At 59.3% G+C, this 22,193-nt stretch overlaps 2 protein-coding genes across 5 annotated transcripts in view; one reads left to right on the forward strand and one right to left on the reverse strand.

Annotated features, from left to right (window-relative positions):
- Window positions 1-22,193, forward strand: part of PSMC3 (proteasome 26S subunit, ATPase 3) — a 45,393-nt gene that overhangs the window by 5,963 nt on the left and 17,237 nt on the right. The window lies entirely within an intron of this gene.
- SLC39A13 (solute carrier family 39 member 13) lies at window positions 1,555-9,391 on the reverse strand. 4 transcript variants are annotated; one of them, XM_059709410.1, is made up of 10 exons: window positions 9,057-9,391; window positions 7,362-7,670; window positions 5,642-5,755; window positions 5,227-5,351; window positions 4,719-4,823; window positions 4,521-4,610; window positions 3,739-3,789; window positions 3,152-3,280; window positions 2,900-2,999; window positions 1,555-2,776 (listed from the first exon to the last, which is right to left on the reverse strand). In XM_059709410.1, exons 2-9 carry the CDS (start codon window positions 7,660-7,662, stop codon window positions 2,937-2,939), a joined length of 978 nt encoding a protein of 325 aa, XP_059565393.1. In that variant the 5' UTR covers window positions 7,663-7,670; window positions 9,057-9,391; the 3' UTR covers window positions 1,555-2,776; window positions 2,900-2,936. The 4 variants fall into 4 exon arrangements, with proteins under 4 accessions (XP_059565393.1, XP_059565394.1, XP_059565391.1 ...); XM_059709411.1 differs by having other exon boundaries at window positions 3,148-3,280; window positions 7,506-7,670; window positions 9,057-9,390; XM_059709408.1 differs by having other exon boundaries at window positions 3,148-3,280; window positions 9,057-9,384.

Genomic DNA, 22,193 nt, shown 5'->3' on the forward strand with positions numbered 1-22,193 from the left:
GTGGCCTCAATCCGGTTGTCACGCCGAGGCCCTCAGAGGCCTTCCCATGGGTCCCTCCAGACTCCTCCCTCCCCACTCCCTGCCCCACCTCTGAGCTTTCAGGGTGTGGTGCTGGAGCCCTAGGATGAAGGCCCTCCATGGAGCCAGCCTTTTCTTTTTTCCACATTTTGGTGCTCTGGCCCTTGGCCTCGCTTTCTTGTAGAGCCAGACTCTGGGCCTTTTCCCCTTGAAACACCTGTTTCCTAGCTTCCAAGCCTCTTGTTTTTCCACATGTCTTCATTAGCTGCTGTTTTTTTAAAAACTATATTTTTAATTGATTTCAGAGAGGAAGGGAGAGGGAAGATAGAAACAGCAATGATTAGAGAGAATCATTGATTGGCCCCTCCTGCACGCCCCGCCCCTGGGGATCGAACCCCATTAGTCTGTCGGTCCATTTCCTCAGCTGAAGATGAACCTTGAGCAGGATCTTGGTTCCATATGCTTTGGAAGCGCCCCTGAATGGCCTTTCAAAGCAGCAGCTCTTCAGAACTCAGCAGCTCTCACTTGCCCTCTGACGAAAGCCCCTACACCCTCCTGGTCCCTGGTCGCTTCCCCTGAGGAACATGCCTTCTCGAGGTGAAGCTCCTAACCAGCTCCCATCCCTCCCCTGTGATCCCACCACCTCCAGGCCCGCCTCCCTCCCACAGCGCCCTGAGATGCACCTAACCATTGACTCCCCACGCCTGCCTGAGGAGCCCCCTGCCCGGCTCAGCTGTTGCCATTCCTGCATTCCCTGTTCCCTCTTCTGACCAGTTGGGGCATCACCCGGTCAGACACCCGAGTAAACCTGCACGCACCACCTGAGGCTCCACATGGGGGCCCCAGCGCTGCCCAGGGGAGGGGTGCTGGCTGGAGCCCGGCTTCCTTCCGTGACAGATCAAGCGCATGTCCACCAGGTCCCTTTTTTGCTGAAAAGAATGACTCAGAGCCAGGCTGAGGGCACAGCAGTTCGGGCTTCACAGCCCTGAGCAGACTCGGCGGTGCTGTGCTGACATGCTGCTCTGCCAGCGGGCTAGTGGAGGCTGTCCTGCTTGGCTTGGATACACAGCACTGCGGGGAAGCAGCGCCCCCCGGTGCCTGGTCCTGTCCGTACACTCAGCACATTCAGACGTTTTTCTTTTTAATGAAAAATAACCATTTCATTGAGGCCAAACCTGGAGACGCCTTTATGGATGGAGCTCCCTTCCTGGATTAAATGACTCTGGGGCAGGCTGGGAAAAAGCCGCCGGTTCGTAGGTCTATATGAGGCCACCACCCTTGGGGGTGCGTGGGCTACAACACAGTGCCAGGCTTGTTTTATTGGGACAAAAAGCTAACGAGGCAAGCCAGGAAACTGAAATGCAATCCCATTCTGAGAAGCACTGCAAGGGTAACAGTTCAGAGACAGCGCAGAGGAGAAGGGTGGGAGGTGGGGACGAGACCGACCGGCAGGCGCCAGTCGGCGCGGGGCCTTGGAGCGCCAGCCCAGTAAAGCCCTGCTCGACCGTGGCTGGTGCACAGGACAGAGGCAGCCAGTTTGTGTATAATATTTATTTGCATCTTATATATAGAACAGGTATTTACAGATACAAATGGAATCAGCAAAACGGCTGTGAAACCATTCAGACCCTTTGGCCACTTCTGAGAATGTCCGAGGTCGAGCAGCAGGGCTGGGCCTGGCTGTGGAGTGGGCCAGCTGAGTACCTGGGCGTCAGCCAAGGGAAATAGCTGGGGATTATGGCTTCAGCATTCTCCCAGAGCACATTCCTGAGTGCTGACCACATGGAGCCCTCACCACCCCCACCTAAAAGGGGCCCCAGCAGGGAAGGGCAACCACGAACCACTCACTTCCTGCCTCTAGGATATCTGCCTGGCCCCTGTGCTGGCGCAAGCAGCCCTGAGCGGACCGGGAGGTCTCCCTGGCCCCGGCTGCTGGCTGCTCTGCAGGCTGCTGTTTGGCAGCTGGAGGTGGCAAGAGCTGCTGGTGCTGCCACGGAGCATTCGCTGGGGGACGGGAGCTGGCCCAGGTCTGAGAAAGCATCTCTCGGCTTCATGCTGGGAGGGTAGGACGGTCAGTGCTGAGTGGGGCTGGGGGCTGCGAGAGCACCTGCCTCTCCTTTCTTTGGCTTTAGAGATGGCGAAGGAAGGGCCACGGCCGTGGATGCAGCAGAGTTCACCCCAGCCTCGGCCCCTAGGCTGCCCAGGGCTGGGTGCATGAGCAGAGGGGTTTACTCCCTCAGCCAGGGACCTATGAGGCCCTACTGGGAGACAGCTTTGGGGTTCCTTGCAGCCACGGGCTGCTGGGGCTGCCCTTCACTCCCCTGGGGGTCGTGGTGGGGAGAGGCCTCTGCTTGGGACCAACGCTGGCTTCCTCGCTGCTCTCTCTGGGAGGTGCAAGATGACAGGGTGGCAAGGAGAGAGGACCACAGTGTGGCTGGGGCAGGCGCGGGCATTGGGCCCTGGGCATGAGGGATCACAGTGTCGGTCTCACCTCTGTCCACACGTGCACACCACACACACACACACACACACACACACACACACACACACGCGTGCGTGCCATCCTCTTGTCTGGTAGGAGGCTCGCTGGCTCTCAGGCACTCGCCCTCTCTGCCTTCACACACGATCACAGAGTAAATCCGAGTCTCTTATTGCTGTGGGGGGAGCGGGCGTCAGGGACGGTTACTCCACCAAGAGCGAGAACAGCACCATCACCACGATCCCCGTGCAGAGCAGAAGCACTTGCTGCAGGGAGTGCCTGTGGGGAGAGAGGCTGGGGCTCAGGGGTTGGCACGGGGTGAGGGGCAGGGAAGGGGCCAGAAAAGCCCCTCCTCCGCCAGCCTGTAAGGGCCCATGAGTGCAGTCCCAGTGAGTCACTCACCACGGGTCATCTTCCTCCAAGATGTCGGGCAGCACGTTCACCAGGGCGATGTAGAGAAAGCCGCCAGAGGTGAAAGGCAGGATCCAGGCCACAGTCTCCTCTGCAGTGGGAGAAGGCCCGACTGGCTGGGAGCCCACGGGTCCCTCACCCCTCCCGCAGTGGGGACCGAGGGCAGGACCCGGGCTCACTATCGGGGTGGGACCCCTCTGCTGATGGCCACCTGCCACCACCACACGCCCCGCCCGTACCTACTCCCTTGGGGGACTGTGTACAGATGGCGAAGCAGGCGCCCAGCAGGCCCCCCAGTGCCGTGGAGAGCTGTAGCTTGGCTGCGCTCCATCGGTCAAAGCCAGCCCGGAGCAGGATGGCAAAGTCGCCCACCTGAGGAAGGTCCAGAGGGTCACTCCGGCCGGTAGGACCAGACCCCGAGCACCTCAGGGATCACACGCACACGAGCCCCTGCACCCGCCCTGCTGCTGGGCCCCAGCCCGCACCCCCTAGCTGGGCCCCAGCCCGCACCCCCTAGCTGGGCCCCCAGCCTGCACCCCCTAGCTGGGCCCCAGCCCGCACCCCCTAGCTGAGCCCCAGCCCGCACCCCCTAGCTGGCCCCCAGCCCGCACCCCCTAGCTGGGCCCCAGCCCGCACCCCCTAGCTGGGCCCCCGCCCGCACCCCCTAGCTGGGCCCCAGCCCGCACCCCCTAGCTGGGCCCCAGCCCGCACCCCCTAGCTGGGCCCCAGCCCGCACCCCCTTGCTGGGCCCCAGCCCGCACCCCCTAGCTGGCCACCAGCCCGCACCCCCTAGCTGGGCCACCAGCCCGCACCCCCCCTCTGGAACTCACCTCATGGGGGATCTCATGCAGGAGGATGGCCATGGTGGTCAGGAGCCCGATCTGCAGGAAGGGGAGTCTGTGGGGTCTGTGCCGAGGGCCAGGGCACCCCCTGTCCACTCAGTCTACCAGTGTCTGCTCTGCTCTGAGCACTCTGGCTGGCCACCCTTCGGTGACCAGAAACACAGCAGCCCATCAAACACACAAGGAAGCTGCCCTCATGAAGCTCACAGCCTGGAGGAGGGAGGCCAGGACTGCGTAAACATGAGCTGTGTGTCACTCACTGGCACTGCTGGGGGGGAGGAGGACTGGGTGCCATGCGGCCAGAGTAATGGGGCCTCATCAGACGAGGGGTCAGCAAAGGCCTGTCTGAGGAAGTACATTTAGCCAAGGCCTAACAGCTGAGGAGCCAACACTGAGGGTGGGGGGAAGAGCATTCAGGCAGATGGAACAGTGTGAGGTGGAGGCCATGAAGGAGGGGAAAGCGTGGTGTTCACAGGTCGCAGACAGAGGGCAGGGGAAGGTGGGGGAGCATCTGGAAGCAGGCAGGCAGAGGCATGGATCCCCAAAAGGAGTGTCTGCAGCCAGGAGAACAGACCAGTGTCTCGGGACCAAAGAAGGCCGCGTCCAGGAGAGCGACAGGGAGGACTGGGGCTCAGATGAGGGTGTTGCTGATGCAGGGAGCAAGAAGTGATGGACTGGAAACCTATTTTAGAGGCAGAGCCAACTGGTCAACACAAGCACCATCATTCCCACTGGAATTGCCTGGGCACCACCTGCCCCAATCCACTCACCTTCTTGCTCACCAGGAAGCTGGCAGCCACAGCCAGCCCATGAGTGAAGTTGTCGATGGTGTTGGCCAGCAGGTTGAGATAGCCACTGACCTGGGCGAGGGGAGAGAAAGCCAGCTGAACAGGGCAGGCAGGGCTGAGCTGGGCTGGCCACTCGGGTGGGGCGGCTGCAGGAGGAGGGGGCCCGGAGTGGCCACTCACTTTGACGCTCTGGACCACGGCGCTCAGCCCGGGCTCTGCAGCCGGCGGGGCCACATAGCGGCCTCCACTGAGCGCGGCAGCAGCAGCGGGGTCTTTGCGGGGGGCCTAGGTCCAGGAGAGGGAGGGAGAAGGTGACATTAGATGCCCTCCCCCCGCCCCCCACTTGGCCAGGCTGGACACAGAAGGGGAGCGAGAGATGGAGAAACAGAGACAGGGAACACCCCTTTTCTCTGTCTAGACTTCTCTGCTGCTTGATCCGCCAGGTGCCCCCAAACTCAATAGACTGCCGGCCTCCTGCCCTGCCGTCGCTATCAGTCGGAGAACAAGCCGTGGCAGGGGCTGATGCTGTCATTCCCCAGATCCCCAAACAAGCTGCCCAGCCCCCCGAGGTCCCAAGAAAAGGCCAAGAGACCTTCTTTTCAGGGTTCAACTCAGAACCTGGGCCTCCAGGCCCTGGAACCACCACAGAACAGACTGAGGTACCCAGGTCCTGGGGTTTGGGGCTCACCTGGTTGGGCTCCTCCTGCTCCTTTCTGTCCAGGAACACCTTTTCCAAAGCCAGGAAGGTCAGGAAGCCAGCAATGACCCACAGCCCCAGCTGTTGCTGCTGCTGCAGACTCTGCCTCTCGCCACCTGCAGGGGGCAGCACTGACATGCCAGGCCAAGCCAAGGCCAGAGAAGGAGGGCCATTTGGAAGGGACCTAGTCCAGGGTAGGGACAGAGGCAGGGGGCCAGGATTGGCTGGTGGGGCAGCGGGGCCCCAGGGACTCCCACAGAGGCCAGGGCAAGTTCCCAGCCTGATACCCAGAATCCCTCTGCCAGCCATTCTGGCAGAGCAGGCAGGGCCTAGGCCATCCCTGGGCATGGGTACCAGCTCCCCTCCAACCCCCACCTGCCTGCCCCCAGGCTGTGACCTCACTCACCAAGGCTGGAGCTGCATGTGTAGGCCCAGGCCTCAGGCAGCAGGTGGAGAAACACATTGCCCAAGAGGCCCCCCAGGGCAAAGCTGAGCAGCTGCTTCAGGCGCCGGGCCCCAGCTGCAAGGCAGAGATGCGGGGCCTGGGGGCTGACCCACCTGGGGCCCTGGCCCGGCCTCTGCCCACCCAGATGACTAGGCTCTCTGTGTTGCCCCAACCAGAATGTCAGCCTCCAGAAGGCTGGACGTGGCGCACCGCCCTTCCTGGGCTGGGTGCTCGGTGGGAACACACCCCAACCTGACGATGGTCTGTAGAGCCACTGCCTCTTGGTTAAGGGCTCAGCTCTCCAACCCACCAGCTGGTGCCCTTGGCAGACTGCCTTCGGGACTCAGTTTCCCCTTCTGTAAACTGGGGACAAGTGTACCCGACGGGGATCCTGTGGGAACTCAGTAACAATGCACACAGCGAGCACTCATTAAACGGGAATTTCCTTTTCTCAGCCACTGTTACTCTCAGAAAGGTGACAGAGATGTGGGGACTTTTGCAGATTTGCAGCATCCAGAGCTGGAAGTGCCTGAAGGGGGCCATGCCCACACTCTTGGTTTGAAAGAAACTGAGGCCCAGAGGGCAGAGGCACCTCGGGGGTCGGGTAGCAACTATCCCAGGGGAAGCTGCTGCTTCTAGGCTGTGTGACCTCAGGCGGGTCAAAGAACCTCTCTGTGCCCGTGCTTCCCCATTTGTAAAATGGAGCTGATAATCCAAGTCCTCCCGACCCTGACCTCGAAGGTCGCAGGGATGCCATGAGGGACTGAGCTGAGGAACAGGCGTGACAGCAGGGCTCCTCTCACAGCCGTGGCAGCAGCCTTCAGCCCAGGGACAGAATGAACAGGGGAGCACGGCGCCTGGGGCCCTCGTCCAGACTTACTGTGTCATACTCTGGGGTGGGGGCACAAGGCATCCGGATTTTTGGCACCTCCCCACCTGATCTCGTGGACTTTTCATTACAACATGCCAGGTGGACAGACAGACAGTACATGCACACCATACGAAAGGGTAGCCAAGGAAAGCCTCCACCCCGCGCCTGTGCCCCGCCTTCCAGACCCCTCCCCAGAGGCAGGCCTGCGACCAACCTCTCTCATGTTCCTGGGTAAGCCTGACCCAGGGGCTTCCAGTTTGAGGGCTCTTTTGCATGATGAGCAGAGGCTGCAGGGAGAGGCAGTGCTTTGCTGGCCACGGCACACCCAGCACGGGGCCCGCACACACGCAGCCTTCTCCCTGAACCAGGCGGTGCCTTACTGGTATGAGCTCATTCAACTGTCACAATCGTACCTATGAGGTAGACACCATGGTTATCCCATTTTTAAGGCTGGGAGCCGGAGGCGGAGGGAAGTGAAGTGACTTGCCCGGTGGTTCCCAGCTGGTAAGCGGCAGAGCCGAGATTGGAACCCAGGCGGGCTGACATCCATATTTCTCACCACTATCTACATCGCTTCTTGGTGACTGTTTGCTAACGGTTATTCTTTCAGAATAAAAGAACGTGTAAATGAATGAACAGATGAGCATGGTGCGCCCTGGTCTCACAGGACCAAGGTGAGAGACTGTGTTCTGTCCTCACCCTCCACCTCGGACACACTGGAACCCAGGACGTGAGACCCAGCTCTCCGGGGAAGAGCAGCATGTTTCCCACGCTGCTGGCTGCCCCGGGCGCCAGGGGAGGGTCACCCACCTTCTGAGCGCAGTGAGGCCCCCATCTCCAGGGGAATGACCAGCAGTGGGAAGACCCCGCTGAGTCCCACCAGGAGGGAGCCCAGGAGGGAGCAGATCCAGGTGTCCAGCCTCTCCCCGCTCAGCAGGGCTCCCCAGGACTCACTTTCCTTGGTATCGAGGCGACAGGCTGCTGCAGCCCCCCGGTTCCGGGGGGCCTGCTGGGAACCCCCAGCCCCTCCCAGGAGCTGCAGGGCAACAGCAGCGAAGAAGAGGAGCCTTTGGCCCGCCATGCCGCAGCCAGAGCAGGGACATCCAGGCATGCCAGGTGCTGGAAAACACAAAGGCCACTTGCATGAGCCGCCGCCGTTGGCTGAACACCTGCGTATGAAACATGGCATCTTAACCCGCCTGCTTGTCTGGCCCAGGGCTTGTGTGGCTCCAAACGGTGGGTGCACAGAGCAAAGGGGCTCTGCTCCTCCACACGTCAAGGATCACAGTTTTTCCTTCTGAGCCGGCTTCCGGCTTTCAGCAGTGTGTCAGCATGTCTGCCCGAGGCTAAACTTTTCCTAATGACAGGGTGAGGCGCTGGCTGGTTCCCCTCAGCCACCGGCAGGGCAGGCCCGGCCCAGCCGGGTGCCTCTGGCTGCCAGGGGAGGTTTTGCCGCCAGGATGTGCCCTGGCGAGGACACCCCAGGGACGGAGGCTGGCACTATCTAGCTCGATGGGGCGACATTAGGAGGTGCAGGCTGCGAAACCAAGCCACTGAGCTTGGACAGGACCATGAGAGCTTCTTCCTAGGAAATGAGCCCAGTGTCCCCCGGGCACAGAGACAGACAGGAGGCGGGGCTGAAGAGAAAGGATCCTTCCCGTCAGCAGCTGCCTCACAGATGCTCAGAGCACTGCTGTTCACTTGGTGCTCGGCAGCGTACAGCTGCTTGTGGGCAAGTCCCTGGAGCCCCTCTCCGAGCCTCAGTCTCCTTGTCTATAGGACGAAGATCAGCATCGCCTCCCTCACATGGTCCTGCACATAGATGAGCTTGGTCATGCAGGTGAAGCGCCTGGCAGGGCGGAAGCACAGCGCCCTCCGTATGCTGTGGAGGCCTCAGTCCTGGGCAGCAGGAATGTACCCAGCCGGGGTCACAGGACTCGAATGTGAGTCAACCAAGAGAGGTTCAGTCTGGAAACTCAGGCATGCGGTGTAAATGCGCGCGGTCCGCCCCGCCGCGTGCTGCCTGGGACCTTGACTGCATAGTCACTGCCTCAGTTTCCCCATCTGCTGTTAGAGGTGGGAGGGAGGGGAAGCAGCTGCTCCGGAAAAGATGCCCACGTTCGGGATCTCCAGCCGGACCGGGAGACCCTGATGAAACCCGCGGGGCTCCACTGGGGACCAGAGGCCGGCCAGGGCCAGGTTGGGCTTGGAGGCCGAGGCGGGTCACGTGGGGTGAGGGGATCACGCAGAGGTGAGGCTTGGGAAAGGGGAAGGGGGTGCGCAGTCTGAGAGGAGAAGGAAAGAAGCAAGCAAGAGAGCCGAGAGGGAGAGATCAGAGATCGTGGGTGAGATGGACGAGCAGGGGAGAGCCAGGGAGAGATGCGGAGTGACGTGTGGGCGACAGAGGAGCCCAGGGAAGTTTCACTCCAGGCCCCGGGCCGGGGCCTGGGGATCGCCGGGTCCATCCCGCCCAGGCGCGGGCCCTGAGGCCGGGCGGTCACTCACCGTGCAGCGGCGGCGGCGGCAGCGCTCCGGGCGGCCCCGGCCATCCAGCTGCGGCGCGGCGCCCCGCCCCGGACCTGCCCCGCCCGGCCCCGCAGCCCGGCCCCCGGCCCGGAGCCGCCCCCAGCGCGCGGCCACGTCACTCGGGACCTGTCCGGAACCCGAGGCGCCGCGCGCCACGGTGTAGTGGGGGTGGCTGTCCGGGAGCGCTTCCGCTTCGCGGCCGTGGGGGATCCGGGCGGCCAGCGCACTTCCGCTCGGGCCGGACTAGGGGCGGCGAGGAGGGCCGGGCGGAAGTGGGAGAACCTTGGGTACCGCGCTCAGCAGCAGGCTGGGCAGGGCCAGGGGTGGCTCCGCGGCGGTGCGGCTGGGCTTGCGGGTCCGGCGCCACTTCTTCTCTCGGGCTGCAGTCTCCCCCGCAGCCGCACGGGGGCGCCCTCGACTGCCGGACTCGCAGCCTTCGGCCGGCGGCAGGGCTCCGGGTGGGAGGATGGCTGCCGCGCTCCAGTTCTGAGTCAGCCTGGCCTGGCTCCTCCATGAACACGGGAAAGGGGAAGTGCCTGCCGCAGGGAGGGAGGGCCTAGCCCCGGGAACCTCAAAAGAGGGAATTTTATTCTTACTCATCGAATTATTTTTATGCTTTGGTTTTTCACTGGGAACCTCAGGCCTTGTCTCCAGAGCTTGTAACCCTTTGGGGTCCAGTGCATGGTGGCTTGACTGCTGCTCTGAACTCCAAACCTGAGGAAGCAAGGGCTCCCCTCACCTAGAGGAAGTTGGCCTGACTTCCTAGACTAGGGCAGCACGCTATAGCATTATTATTGTAAGTGCAATTTTTTTATATATATATATTTTTTTTATTGATTTTTTTTACAGAGAGGAAGGGAGAGAGAGAGTTAGAAACATCGATGAGAGAGAAACATCGATCAGCTGCCTCCTGCACATCTCCCACTGGGGATGTGCCCGCAACCCAGGTACATGCCCTCGACCGGAATCGAACCTGGGACCCCCCAGTCCGCAGGCCAACGCTCTGTCCACTGAGCCAAACCGGTTTCGGCTGTAAGTGCAATTTACCGAGCACCTACTATGTGCCATTCACTCGCATTCTCCCTGAATCTTCATTCTATCCCATTGAGGTGGGTGCCATTAGCCCAGGGTGAAACAATGGACCAGATGGCAGAGCCAGGATTCAAACCTCTGGGTGTCCCTGGGCCCAGAGCATGATAGCACCTCTCATTTCCAGAGGGTGGGGGTCTGGCTTGTGTTTCCAGTTTGCATCCTTCTCTGGGAATCAGCCAGGACTGTAGACTGTTCAAGAGGAGGCATGTGGGTACTTACTTGGCAGAGATTGTGATGGGGTGGGGTTCTCCAAGCCTCTGACCCTCATCTGCATCCCATGATCGCTCCCTTCATCTGTCCTGAGCCGATCTCTCCTGGGGGTGGTACCACACGTGGTGCCCTGTACCACCTCACATCCAGTGTCTAGACTCCCAGCTCCTTCCAGGTAGGGTCAGCTTTCCTCTGAAAGACCCTGGCTGCCTCACCCCACCAGGCCCATGGGTAGCGCAGGATGCCCCCTTGGGCCCCTCCCTGAGTTCTGAAGTGGAAACCCTGGGTTGGTTTCTTTGCAGGGGGAGGAAGATACTCAGGGATGCTGCTCTGGGATCTCTCAGATGCCCCTCCCCGTATGCAAATCACTCCATCATATGCAAAGCACTTCACAATATACAAATGATTTCACAATAATGCAGTCAGCATTCCTGCCTCTGGGGGCTGAGGGCCGCTGGCCACCAGCCAGAGGATGGGCAAGAGCCGCCATTTGCTGCCTTCTCACCGGCCTTTCCTCTCACCTGGCCCGGAATTTCCACCATCAGACTTCCTAATGGATTAAAGAAAATGGGCATCGGGGATGGGACTCTAGAAGATGACAAGAAGCGGGAGGGCCAGGTGGAATGACATGGTGGGTGAACTAATGTGAGACTGTTAAAGACAGTGAGTTAGATCTTCCAGGGGCCTTCCAGGTATAACCAAGTGAGAAAGGAGACATTAAATAAATATTTATTTGACATAATCCACTATTTTAAAATAATGGTAAAAGGAACCTTAGACTCGTATATGTACATGTGGTCATGGGAATCAGTATTTAAAAGTCTATGTATAATTATAAATAAAATATATATATAATCACACAATAGGGTGATAACATGAATTCTATGGTTGGGGAAAGAAAGGGCCCTGGCCGGTGTGGCTCAGTTGGTTGGAATGTTGTCCTGTGCCAAAGGGTTGTGGGTTTGATTCCTGGTCAGGGCACATACCTAGGTTTCGGGTTTATTCCCCGGTCAGGGCATGTACAGGAGGCAACTGACTGATGTTTCTCTCTCTCTCCCTTCCTCTCTTTCTAAAATAAAAAACATATCCTTGGATGAGGATTAAAACTTTTTAAAAATATATAAAAAAGGAAAATTTAAAAACATGTTAAAACATGTGTACAATCACATTCAATTATGTTAAAAATGATATATAAAATATAGTCATACACTCATGTGGTATACCACTATCATATTTGTGGACCCTTGTTGACTGAAATGTTATGCAGCACATGACTGCATGTACATACATATTTATGTGTATATATGTGTATTGTGTGTGTGTGTGCACATATACTAGTATATCTGTAATGGTCTCCTAATTTGATGGTTGAGGTTAAGACAACCAGATTCTGGTACTAGATTTTCTGAGGCAAATTACTTAACTCTTATGCCTTAGTTTCCTCATCTGTAAAATGGATTACTATATCTGATTGTTGTAAGGATTAAATGAATGAATATGTCTAAAGCACTTAGCACTATATCTGGCATATGGGAGTTCTGTTTATGGGTTAGCTATTGTTTATGTTTGTAGATAGATACATGGGTATAAAAGATATTACAGCAATGAAAAGAACAGATAAAGACACGGGGGGCGGGGCATCCTCTCTCCTTGTGAGCACAGGTGAGTTTTTGATCGGCCTGGAGGTCTCAGGGACAGACAAACTTCATCAGGGCGGGGTGGGCCTGCAAACTGCTTGGGTCTGAGTGGCCAGGAGGGGTTGAGGGACTGCAGGCCTCTTTCTCTAACTTCGCTGGATTGCCCAGCGTCTGACTTTAACACGTTGCTACTGGCTCTGGTACCTTTGCAGGGGCCTTTCTCAGCAACTCGGCCTCAGCTTTCTATTTCCAGGAGGTGGGACTGCTCGGGCCGGCTGACCAGGCAGTGGCTGCGAGACTGGCAGTGCAGGGCTCGAGGCTCCGGGCTGGGGTGATGATGACGCACACTTCTTCTGCTTCCAGAGTGTGCCTTTAGCTTCTCAGGCCTTTCCCGGGGGCTGCAGGCAGGCGGCACCTGCTGTGGAAAGCATCTGAGGCTCAGGGCGGAGAACACCTTGCCCAGGGTCTCAGGTGGGAAGGGGCAGAGTCGGGTGCTCACCCAGGACCCGCTGCTCCTACAGAGGCCTCAGGCTCCCATCTCTCCAAGCGGGACCTGCCCCTCTGGAACCCCGGACCCTAACCCTCGGGCTTCTGAAAAGACAGATAAGTTTGCCTATACCCTGAATAAAGTCTGTCCAAATGAATCTAATGTCTTCCTTTTCCTCCCTCCAACCTCAGAAGGGCAAACTGGGGCGAAATCCTGTGCATCTGAGCTTTGCAGGGCCCACGTTTACTTGACTGGTGTTTACTGATATATCTGTTCACTTGTTACGCCTCCCCCATCCATCTCCCTGCCTCCTCCTTGGGGGAACCTGAATTTTGTGTTTCAATAGAGTTTTCATTTATCTACCTACCTGCATACATACATATATGCCTAGACACATGCAGCTCTTTGGCCCCTTGAGTGTGGCTCTTTCTAAGCCTTAGGAGTACCCTAATTAAGTTAATAACAATGTGCCTACCTATATAGTTTAAGTTTAAAAAATTTGGCTCTCAAAAGAAATTTCAATCGTTGTACTGTTGATATTTGGCTCTGTTGACTAATGAGTTTGCCGACCACTGGCCTAGACTATGTTCTAATTGATTTGGCTTTTTTTTTCTTTTAATAAGGGGAAAAAAGCTGTTCTAAGGTTTTCTTTTATATTATTCAGTGATTTTTATAATTGTGTTTGTATAGGTCCTGCACAACTGTTTACTTCTGCATAATAAGTTCACTTCTAGGTATTTTACATCTTTGCGGCTATTTTGAATAGGATATTTCCTGTTACATTTTGAAGTACTTGTTGATAGGGCACAAGGGCCAACAATATTTTCTTACTGGTTACAATAATTTCTCAGCATTACCGTGGAGTCTTTTGGGTGGGTAATCCTGTCACTCGCCAAACACAAAGGTATTAGAAGGAAGGAGCCAACTTTGATACTTGTCGAGAGTTCACAGGAAGTATCTGTCTTCGGGGGCTGGCGTTTTCATTCAGCATCATTGTGCTAAGATTCATTCATGGTGCCGTGTGGAACTGGTTATTTGCTTGCACTGCTGAGTGAGGGGCCACTGTGTGAATGGACCCCCTGTAATTAACGTAGCCGTTCTCTGGTTTGTGGGCACTCGAGTTCTTTCAGGGTTCTTGCTGTTAAGAACAGGGCAGCTTTGAACGTTCTTCTTGTCCATGCCTCTTGGAGCACTTGCCAAAGTTCCTCTTGATTTCATGCCTGAAGGCGATATGCTGGGCCTCATCTTTGTAAGATAAGGCTCGATTGTGTGAGCCCGGCCCTGGCCAGCGGTGATATCAGCTGCGCTCTGAGAGCAATCACTGGAGATTCTGCGGCCCCACCTCTCCGCCAAGACCTGGGCTGAAGGCTGTTATTTCTGCTCCTCGGATGGTGTAAAATAGCCTCGCATCGTGTCTTCATTTGCATCTCCCTCAGCGCCAATGAGCTTGCGCATCCCTCAGAGGCGGGTGGGACAAATGTGTTTCCTTCCCTGTGAAAATGCCCGTTGGTGTCTTTTATCTTTTTCTGTGGGATCACTTGTTCTTTTCCTGTGGATTTGCAAGAGCTCTTGATGTGTTTTTGATGCTTATCCTTTGGATCTTCTGAGGCAGAGTCTGCTCCAGTTTGTGGCTGGCTTTTCACTTTCTCTAAGGTGTCTCCACTTCTCCCTTCCCTCCCACACCTGTGCCAGGGACGCCCACGCGTTGTGCGTGTGTGCGCGCGCGTGTGTGTGTGAGTGTGTGTGCGTGTGTGTGCGTGAGTGTGTGCGTGTGCGTGCGTGAGTGTGCATGAGTGTGTGTGAGTGTGTGTGCGTGTGTGTGCGTGTGCGTGAGTGTGTGCGCGTGTGCGTGCGTGCGTGTGTGCGCGCGTGTGCGCGTGTGCGTGAGTGTGTGTGAGTGTGAGAGTGTGAGTGTGCGTGAGTGAGTGTGTGTGTGTGTGCGTGTGTGTGAGTGTGTGCGTGAGTGTGTGTGCGTATGTGCGCGTGTGTGTGCGTGAGTGTGTGTGCGTGTGTGTGTGTGTGTGTGTGTGTGTGTGTGTGTAGGAGGGATGGGGGTCCCGTGTCCCCCCGTGGACACCGACCCCGCTGCTTCCCCTGCCCCCTCGGGTTTTAGGGAACCCGAACCCCCTCCCCGCTCTGGCTGGAGCGGCCTGGCTGGGGGAGCCCCTCTCTGATCGGGTGGACAAGCTGGGGCAGGGGAGGCCTCCTGGAGGTGCCCCGCTTCCCCCGAGTTATTTATCACTTCCGACCCCTCTCCTGGGGGCCGGGCCGCTCTGCTCCGCTGGGCACAGGGCACAGCCGGCAGCCGGCGCTCCCTGGGGGCTGGCGGCGGGGGAGGGGCGCCCCGGGCCGGCCCTCGGGAGGCGGGGGCGGGGGCTGGGGGGCGGCGGAAGCTGCCCGAGCAGATAAGGGCCGAGGTCTGCTCTGCGGCGAGACAGTGCGGGACGCTGCCTCCGCCCTCCCCCCGCCGAGCCCGCCCCCGCAGCCCCTGCCCCGCTCCGGAGCCAGGGCTGCCCCGCGGCCCCTCCTCCCAGCCCAGGGCCGGCCGCCTGGTCCTTCAGTTCCAAAGTTGTTATTTCAGCTGGAAAATGGGGGTAGGGGCCCCCACTTACCCCGCAGGGCTGTTGCAGATGAAACAGTCCGGGCTGGTGAGGGCCTCTGGATTTGGGGACCCTGAGCTCTCCTTGCCCCCGCTGCACCCCCTGGCTCTCCGGGGCGTCACCCCCTTTGTGCAGGTGGGAAGGCCGGGGTCTCGCCTGAAGTCACAGAGCCAGCCCGGAGCAGAGCGGAGGAGGATGGGACCCTTTCCACTGCCCCCAGTCTGGGCACTGAGCTAGGTTCTGTGGAGCCGGACACATTTAATTTGGGGGCCTCTTTAAGAAACAGTGACAAAATCACAAATACAGATTTCCCGAGGCCTCTCTCCCAGGACCTTGGCAGGGACCCAAGCAAGTGAGACGCTCAAGTTCAGCTTCTCGCTTTCCTGGCTCCAGCCCCCAGGCCTCCTGGAAGGCTCTCACAGCCCTGAGGGGAGCAGGCAGACACCACCACGGGTGCAGGGGTGCAGGGGTGCAGGGGTGCAGGGTTGCAGGGGTGCAGGATTGCAGGGTTGCAGGGTAGGGCCGCCCAACACAGCGGGGAGCTGCTGGGGGAGGCCCTGCTGCAGCTGGTCCCCACGCCTTGCGCCTGGCGTGCCCCGGCAGCTGTCAGCAAGCCCAACCCAAGAGCAAGGGCAGTCAGGCATTTGGGGGCTGCACCAGGGCTAGGCAGGGCCAAGTCCCCCCAGTTCCAACCGGTTCTGGTTCAACTTGCCACTTAGGGCCTCTGACCCTGTGGGCAGGCGGCGGCGGTGGGGAACAATTTCTAGGAGAAAAGAAAGGGGGACCTCTCGGGGGAGTGTAAGTGCATCTGACTTGGAGGCACAGGGAATTGGGGTTCAAGGCCCTGCAAGGCTGTGTGACCTTGGAAAGACTCCTTTACCTGTGTCTTCTGTAAAATGGGAGTAGTGATCGGTGTACCCACTTGTCAGAGCTGTTATGAGGCTTAGAGGAGACCAGGCACGAAGGAGGCCTGAGCCCTTAGAAACACATTTCCCTCCTGTGAAATCTCCAGGCCAGGAGAGCCAGCCCTTCCCTGTTCATTTTAGGGTGAAGTCACTTACCAGGGGTGGGGTCTCAGGTCCAGAGCTGAGATTTAAACCTGTGAATGCCTGGCACCAATGCCCTGGTTCTAACCACCAGGGAAGGCTGCCCCCTTGGGTCCAGCTCTCCAGGGAGCTACGTGTCACTGCTGGGTGTGCACGCCCGGCCAGGGAGCCAAGGGGAGCACTTGATACAGGGGTCTGCTCACCTTTCTGCGTTTTACCATCTCTCTGCTCTCTTGGGCACCGGAGGCTGGAAAATTGCCAACTGATATCCTGCAACCTGGACCAGGAGGAGCAGGAGCTCTGGTGATGGGGAGAGAGCTGGGGAACTGGATACGCCATGGGCCCTGGCAGCAGTGACACCCCGAAAGGCTCAAAGGAAGAGGTGCTGCTTTGCATCCTGGTTTGCATAGGATTTCCACTGGGTCGGCGGTCAGAACCGAGCCCTCATCTCAGAATGGCACCTTTCTGGACAGCTGATCTTGTACCAGTCACTCCTCCCCTCTGAGCCTCAGTGTCCTCATCTGTGAAATGGGGATCAGAATACCTGCAGCTTCAAGGATTGCAAGACGCTGTGTATGGAAAGTGCCCGATGAATGGCACCAGTGCCTGAAACAGTCGTGGCTGCCTGAGGCTGAAAGGGGCATCTGTGAGGGTAGGAGGAGAGTGAGCAGAGGTGGGGAGTCCTGCCAGGGCAGGTGTTTGGGCCTCCAGGTCTCCGTCCCAGGGAGGGAGCGCCTTGGGGTAGGGCTGGGAACCGCAGCTACAGCATGCTCCCAGACCTGACAGGTCAGAGCGAGGCCAGGGGCCCTGGGGGTGCAGAGAAGAACTGGGAGCTGAGGTTCTCACCCCCCTCAGGCAGGTGAAGGGGAGAGGAGGGAGGAAGTGGGGCTTCTGAGTGCTCATGGGAGGGGCCTCTGTTGTGTGATGCTGGCCTGATGCTGGCCACACAAACACCCCATCCCATGACCTCCTTTGTCTCTTTGCACATTTTCAAGGTAGGCGTTTTCCAAATGGGGAAACTGAGGCCACAGAGGCGAGGCTACTTGCCCAGGTTCACGCCCCGCACGCTGTTGGATCTGCCTGGCTCGGCAGTCTGGACTCCCACAGTCACTGCCACTTTCTTATCTTCTCTGCCTGACAGGTTGGGAGGGAAGCAGCGTGATCGCTGAGGCTGGGAGGGATCCCAGGCCGTGCTCTCTCCTGCGTCCCTGCCCCAGCTGACAGCCGTCCAGCAGACATCGCCGGAGCCCCGGGCTGGCACTCAGGGGGACCTGCTCCTAGTGAGCGCACAGGCCCCTGGAGTAAGGGAGTGAGCGCACCGTCGCAGGAGGGCTTCAACTCGAGGCCTCCTGAGTCTCCACCCATGTGCTTCGATGGCCGAGGAGCGGCTGGAGGAGGGTCTGCCGGGCATCTGAGGGCATGGCTCATAGTGGCCCCCAAAGTAGCCGAAATGTTCCTGAAGTTCCTCATTTTATATCTTGAAAATGTATACAGATGGGCATCCTTCTTTTTAATATGTCAGCTTTCCTCCCCTTTAAAAAAAAAAAGTCTCTACCTGAGTGGAAGGCATGCCATGGTGCCCGCAGTGCCCGCACAGTGGTGCCCGGCCCCCGTGGTCCGGCTTCGGGAGTTTAGCAGGGTCAGCGCTGAGGTCAAGCCCTGCCTGTTCTCTCTCGCAGTCCAGGGCTCTCCCTGCCTCTGGTCCGTGCTCCTGCCTCTTGCTTTGGGCCCGCTTCTCCTCTCGTAGACGTTTGTCCAGCCCAGCCCCGCTCTCCCACTAGGAATTCTCAGGATGCCTCATCCTCCCTTCGTCCCCGAGGGTCCTGGTCCAAAGGGGCGCCACCCATCTGCAGCTCTCTCTGGAGGCGGCCAGCACCCGACTCTCAGATTTCTGTGCCCATGAAGAGGAAACTGAGACCCAGAGACAAGAGGTGCCCAGCCCCAGGATGCACAGCAAGAAGGGTTGTTGGGTGCCCAGGTGCCTAGGCCTGGAGCGAGGGCACCAGATCTGGGCCCTGGCCGGGGAGGCAGGAGGGAGGAGGGAAGGCCTTGGGGCACCGGGGGCTGCTGCCTGGCAGGTCCCTGTGCCCAGGGTAGGGAAGTTTCTTATTTCTCCTGCTTGACTTCCCCCTTTGATTTATTATAGCCATGAAATGCTCTGCTCTCTTCTCTTTTCCTTGCTGTCCCCGGGCCTGGAGGAGCACCGACCTCCCCAGGAACTGGGTCTTGGCCTCGCTGGACTCCTGTCTCCCTCCGAGGGTTGAGCCAGGAGTCAGAAACAAGCGGTGAGTTGGTGCAGCCAGGGCGGGATGAGGAGGGGCCCGGCCTCCCAAAGGCTAGCCTGGGTAGGACCCAGGGGCTGGCACAGTCTCAGCTGGGAAGGCATGGGGCTGGGCAGAGAGGGTGTGGCAGGCAGGTGTCCGCTTGAAAGCAGATGGCTCCCTGGGGTCGTGGGGGTGGCAGACTCTGGGCCAACGGCCTCAGTGAGGCTGGGGGATTGGGTCCTGTCAGGGTCTGAAGGCCGGGCCCAGAGTTCTCAAATGCCAGCCACCAGGGCAGAGAAATGGCTTCTCTGTGACCCTTGACCCCATATTCTGATTTAACAGTGGGCAAAGCAGACCTGGCTCAGGCCGGTTTGCGGACTGGGCTGAGAACCCAGAGGAAGGCATGAGGCCCGAGCCTGGGAACCACCCGCTGCTCCAGGCCACAGCTGGACACCACCCTGCGGCCGCCGGCTGGCGAGGGAGGGCTGGAGCCTGCCTGTCGGGCTGCTGGGCATGCCCGAGGGTCGGCCGGAGCTTTCTGCCTGTGCGGTGCCTGTGGTAATGGGGCTGTTGGCGTTTTGCAATGGGCCGGGGGTGGGGAGGCTGCGCACACATGCTTCCTGTGGTGACTGGGCGCTTCCTGTTTTCTCAGGCGCCCGTACTTGCTGCTGCCGATGTGGAAACAGGGCAGCTGCAGCCTGGGTGGCTCCAGCCCAGGGCCAAGATGCGTACCCTGAGCGTCGCCCCCAACTGTGCCCAGGGGCGCCCAAGTGGGCCTGCCACCCCCGCCCCAGGCCAGGCTTGATGGCCTGAGTTACCCCAGACCCCAGGCCTCTGTCTTTCCCATCCCCAATGGCTCCCGCCAAGGGGAAGGGGTCAGCAGTGCTGTCATTCAAGGCCAAGGCCGAGCAGACGGCCCAAGGGGTCAGAGGCAGGGGGTTGGGGGGGTGAGAGCTGCAGGGGGTCAGGGCACGTGGCTCTGGTCTCAGCTCTCCTTCGTTCCCTGAATGGCTTGGCCACCCTGACCCACTCCAGGCCGAGGCGTTCTCCTTTGTGCAGTGATGGGGGCACCTGTGCTCTAAAACTCTTCATCCACTTCGGCCCCAATTTTTCCTTGATGATGATGATGATGATGATGATTATTTTTGGTTAATCCTCACAGGAGGATGTTTTTCCCCCATTGATTTAAAAAAGAATAAAAGGGAAGGGAGAGGAGAGGAGAGGAGAGGAGAGGAGAGGGAAACATCGATGTGAGAGCCACATCAGTTGGTTGCCTACGGTATTTGCCCCCACCAGGGAAGGGAACCTGCAACTCAGGTAGGTGCCCTTGCCCGGAATGGAACCCGAGATCCTTCAGTTTTCGGGCTGTTGCTCTAACCACTGAGTCACGCTGGCCAGGGCTTGTCTTGAGTTTTACATCCCAAGAGCCTCAGCTTTGGGGATGGGGCTGGGGGCCTCAGCACAGGCCTGGACAGAGAGGGGGCTTGGGTAGACTGGGGGATGGAAAGGGCACGCCAGGCGGGGGCCAGGCAGAAACAAGGCTTGGAGGTGGGGAGGCCAGGACCAAGTTCGGGAGGCAGGGTGTTGATGGGACAGTCAGAGAGGGTGGAAGGTGACCAGGTTGACCCAGAAGGTTCAGAAGTGGGAGGAAGATTTTAAGAACCTCTGTGTTCCTGCAAACCTGAGGAAAGGGTTTGACACCGTCCTCGAATTCTTCCTCAGAAGAAAGGCAAGCGGTTGTGTGGAGGGTGGGGACAGAGTCGCCCCGTCCGTCCCCCAAGGAGGTGAGGAGAGCCATGTGCTGTGATGGGGGAGCCCTGGGAGGGACCCAGCCTTTCCCCATCTGCCGGGGGCCTCGAGTTCCACCCTTAGGCCAGGCCTTTGGGTTCGGCACTGCCCTCTTCCCGAACGTGTTGTGTTTTGTTTTGAAGCGGCTATTGCAAGAAGGGGAGGGGAGATGACTTGCTTCTTGTTGAGTTTGCTGACAGCATCTGACCTCTGGAGGAAGTTTTTTTTGCAGGAAGGGTGAGGCCTGAGCCCCCTGGGCACTGACCAGTCCACTGACTGAGTTCAGCCACCCCCTTGGTCCAGGAGGTCCTAAGATGCCGGCCCACACACAGCTCCCCCTGCAGCTCCAGGCCTGCTCATCACAGAGCACAAGGACCTGTCCCAGCCAGAGAGGCCTTGGGGACCTAAGACCTCGAGGCCCAGGCTGAGGGGCCACCAGGCCAGCCTGGGCCCCGCCATGCTGTCCCTCCTTGGTGCCCTGGGCCAGCCCAAGTGCTGAGTTGGCGGCTCAGCAGCTGCTTCTGCCCGCGGAGGCCCAGTTATAAATAAGCCTCGTGTGGCCGAGTCATCAAGTTCTGTCTCAGCTGCGTTACCTCAGTGACCACAGCACGGGGCTGCCCAGAACTGGGCCCATCAGAACCTGCCCACCCGGGCCAGAGGCCGGACAGGCCTTGACGCCTCCTGGGGTCCCCAAATCCAGGGTTTGTGCATCTGCAGTGACTCAGACCTGGGCCTCCCTGGACACAGGCCACAGAAGGGGCAGGGCCATCCCGCCTGCACGGAGCCAGCAGCTATTTACAAACCGAAAGGGGAGGAGTGAGTGGCTGCGGCCAAAGTGGCTCCAGGCCCCAGCCCCCACTCCCACTCCATCCCCAGCAGCCCCCTCCCCCCGCCCCATGGCTTCCTCTTTCCTTCCCCACACAGCCCCCCAACCTCCCACTGCCCGGCCAGCTCTCTCTGGAAGACCTGGAGGTGCCCGACAGTGACCCTCAACCCCACAGCGGCCAGCCTGCAGGTCCCCTTCCCTCCTCGACCCCAGGACCCCAGTCGTCGGGGCTCCTGAGAGCAGCAGCCCCTTCCCACGGGGCCCAGCCCACCCTGCCTGCCCGAGGCACATTCCCACAGTCTCAGTTCCCCTTCGTGCTTGGAAAAGCTCCAACCCCAATGGCCGCCACCATGCGGCCGGCCTTGCCTGAGGGTGGCTTCTCTGGGTGCCCTCAACCTGAGGCACGTGGGGACCGTAGGGGGCCCGTTTCTGGGTAGGAGGCCCCAGCCACTGCTCTCTTCGGGCTGGTGTGGGTCACAGGCCCCTCTCACGGTGCGGAACTGAGCGGGACAGATGGACACGGCCCGAGACCACAGCACACCCCGCTTAGGAAATGGCAGGCAGGGTGGTGCCGCAGCAGGGACTGCTCCAAGGAGAGAGAGCAGGGGACAGTCCGCACACGCATCGCTGATACTAGACCAGTGCCCTCACGATGGTGCGGAGGGTGCAGTTACCGCCAGCCAGTTCGTCCTGGAACAAGCCTATCCCTTAAAAAGTGGACACTGAGGCTCAGAGAGGGAACTGGGTGCCTGAGACGACGCAGCTGGCAAGTGTCTGGACTGAGCTTCCAGATTTCCAGACACCCAGGCCCCTTCTCTCTCCAGCCGACGGCCCCCTTGCTTCGGCTCGGACCTCAGGCTCCTACTGGGAGGACAGAGTCGCCCAGCACTGGGACCGGCAGCAGTGGCTGACCTGAAGCTTGAGGGGAAGCAGGCCTTGGGCAGCAGCGTTGTCAGATGGCCGTCCCTGGCCAGGCCACCCATGCTCAGGACCCTCTGCCCGGCCTGGAGGGAAGACTCTAACTGCCCCGTCCCTTTCCTCCCGCCAAGTCCAGGTGAGGCAAAAGGCCGGGCCCGAGCCCCGCGCAGCCACAGCCGGCTGGCGGGTGGCCACCTAACCTCTCTGAGCCTCGGAATCCTTTTCTGTGAAATTGTTATTTCACAAAC

The sequence above is a fragment of the Myotis daubentonii genome, chromosome 9 (genome assembly GCF_963259705.1).
Source record: "Myotis daubentonii chromosome 9, mMyoDau2.1, whole genome shotgun sequence".
Taxonomy (NCBI): domain Eukaryota; kingdom Metazoa; phylum Chordata; class Mammalia; order Chiroptera; family Vespertilionidae; genus Myotis; species Myotis daubentonii.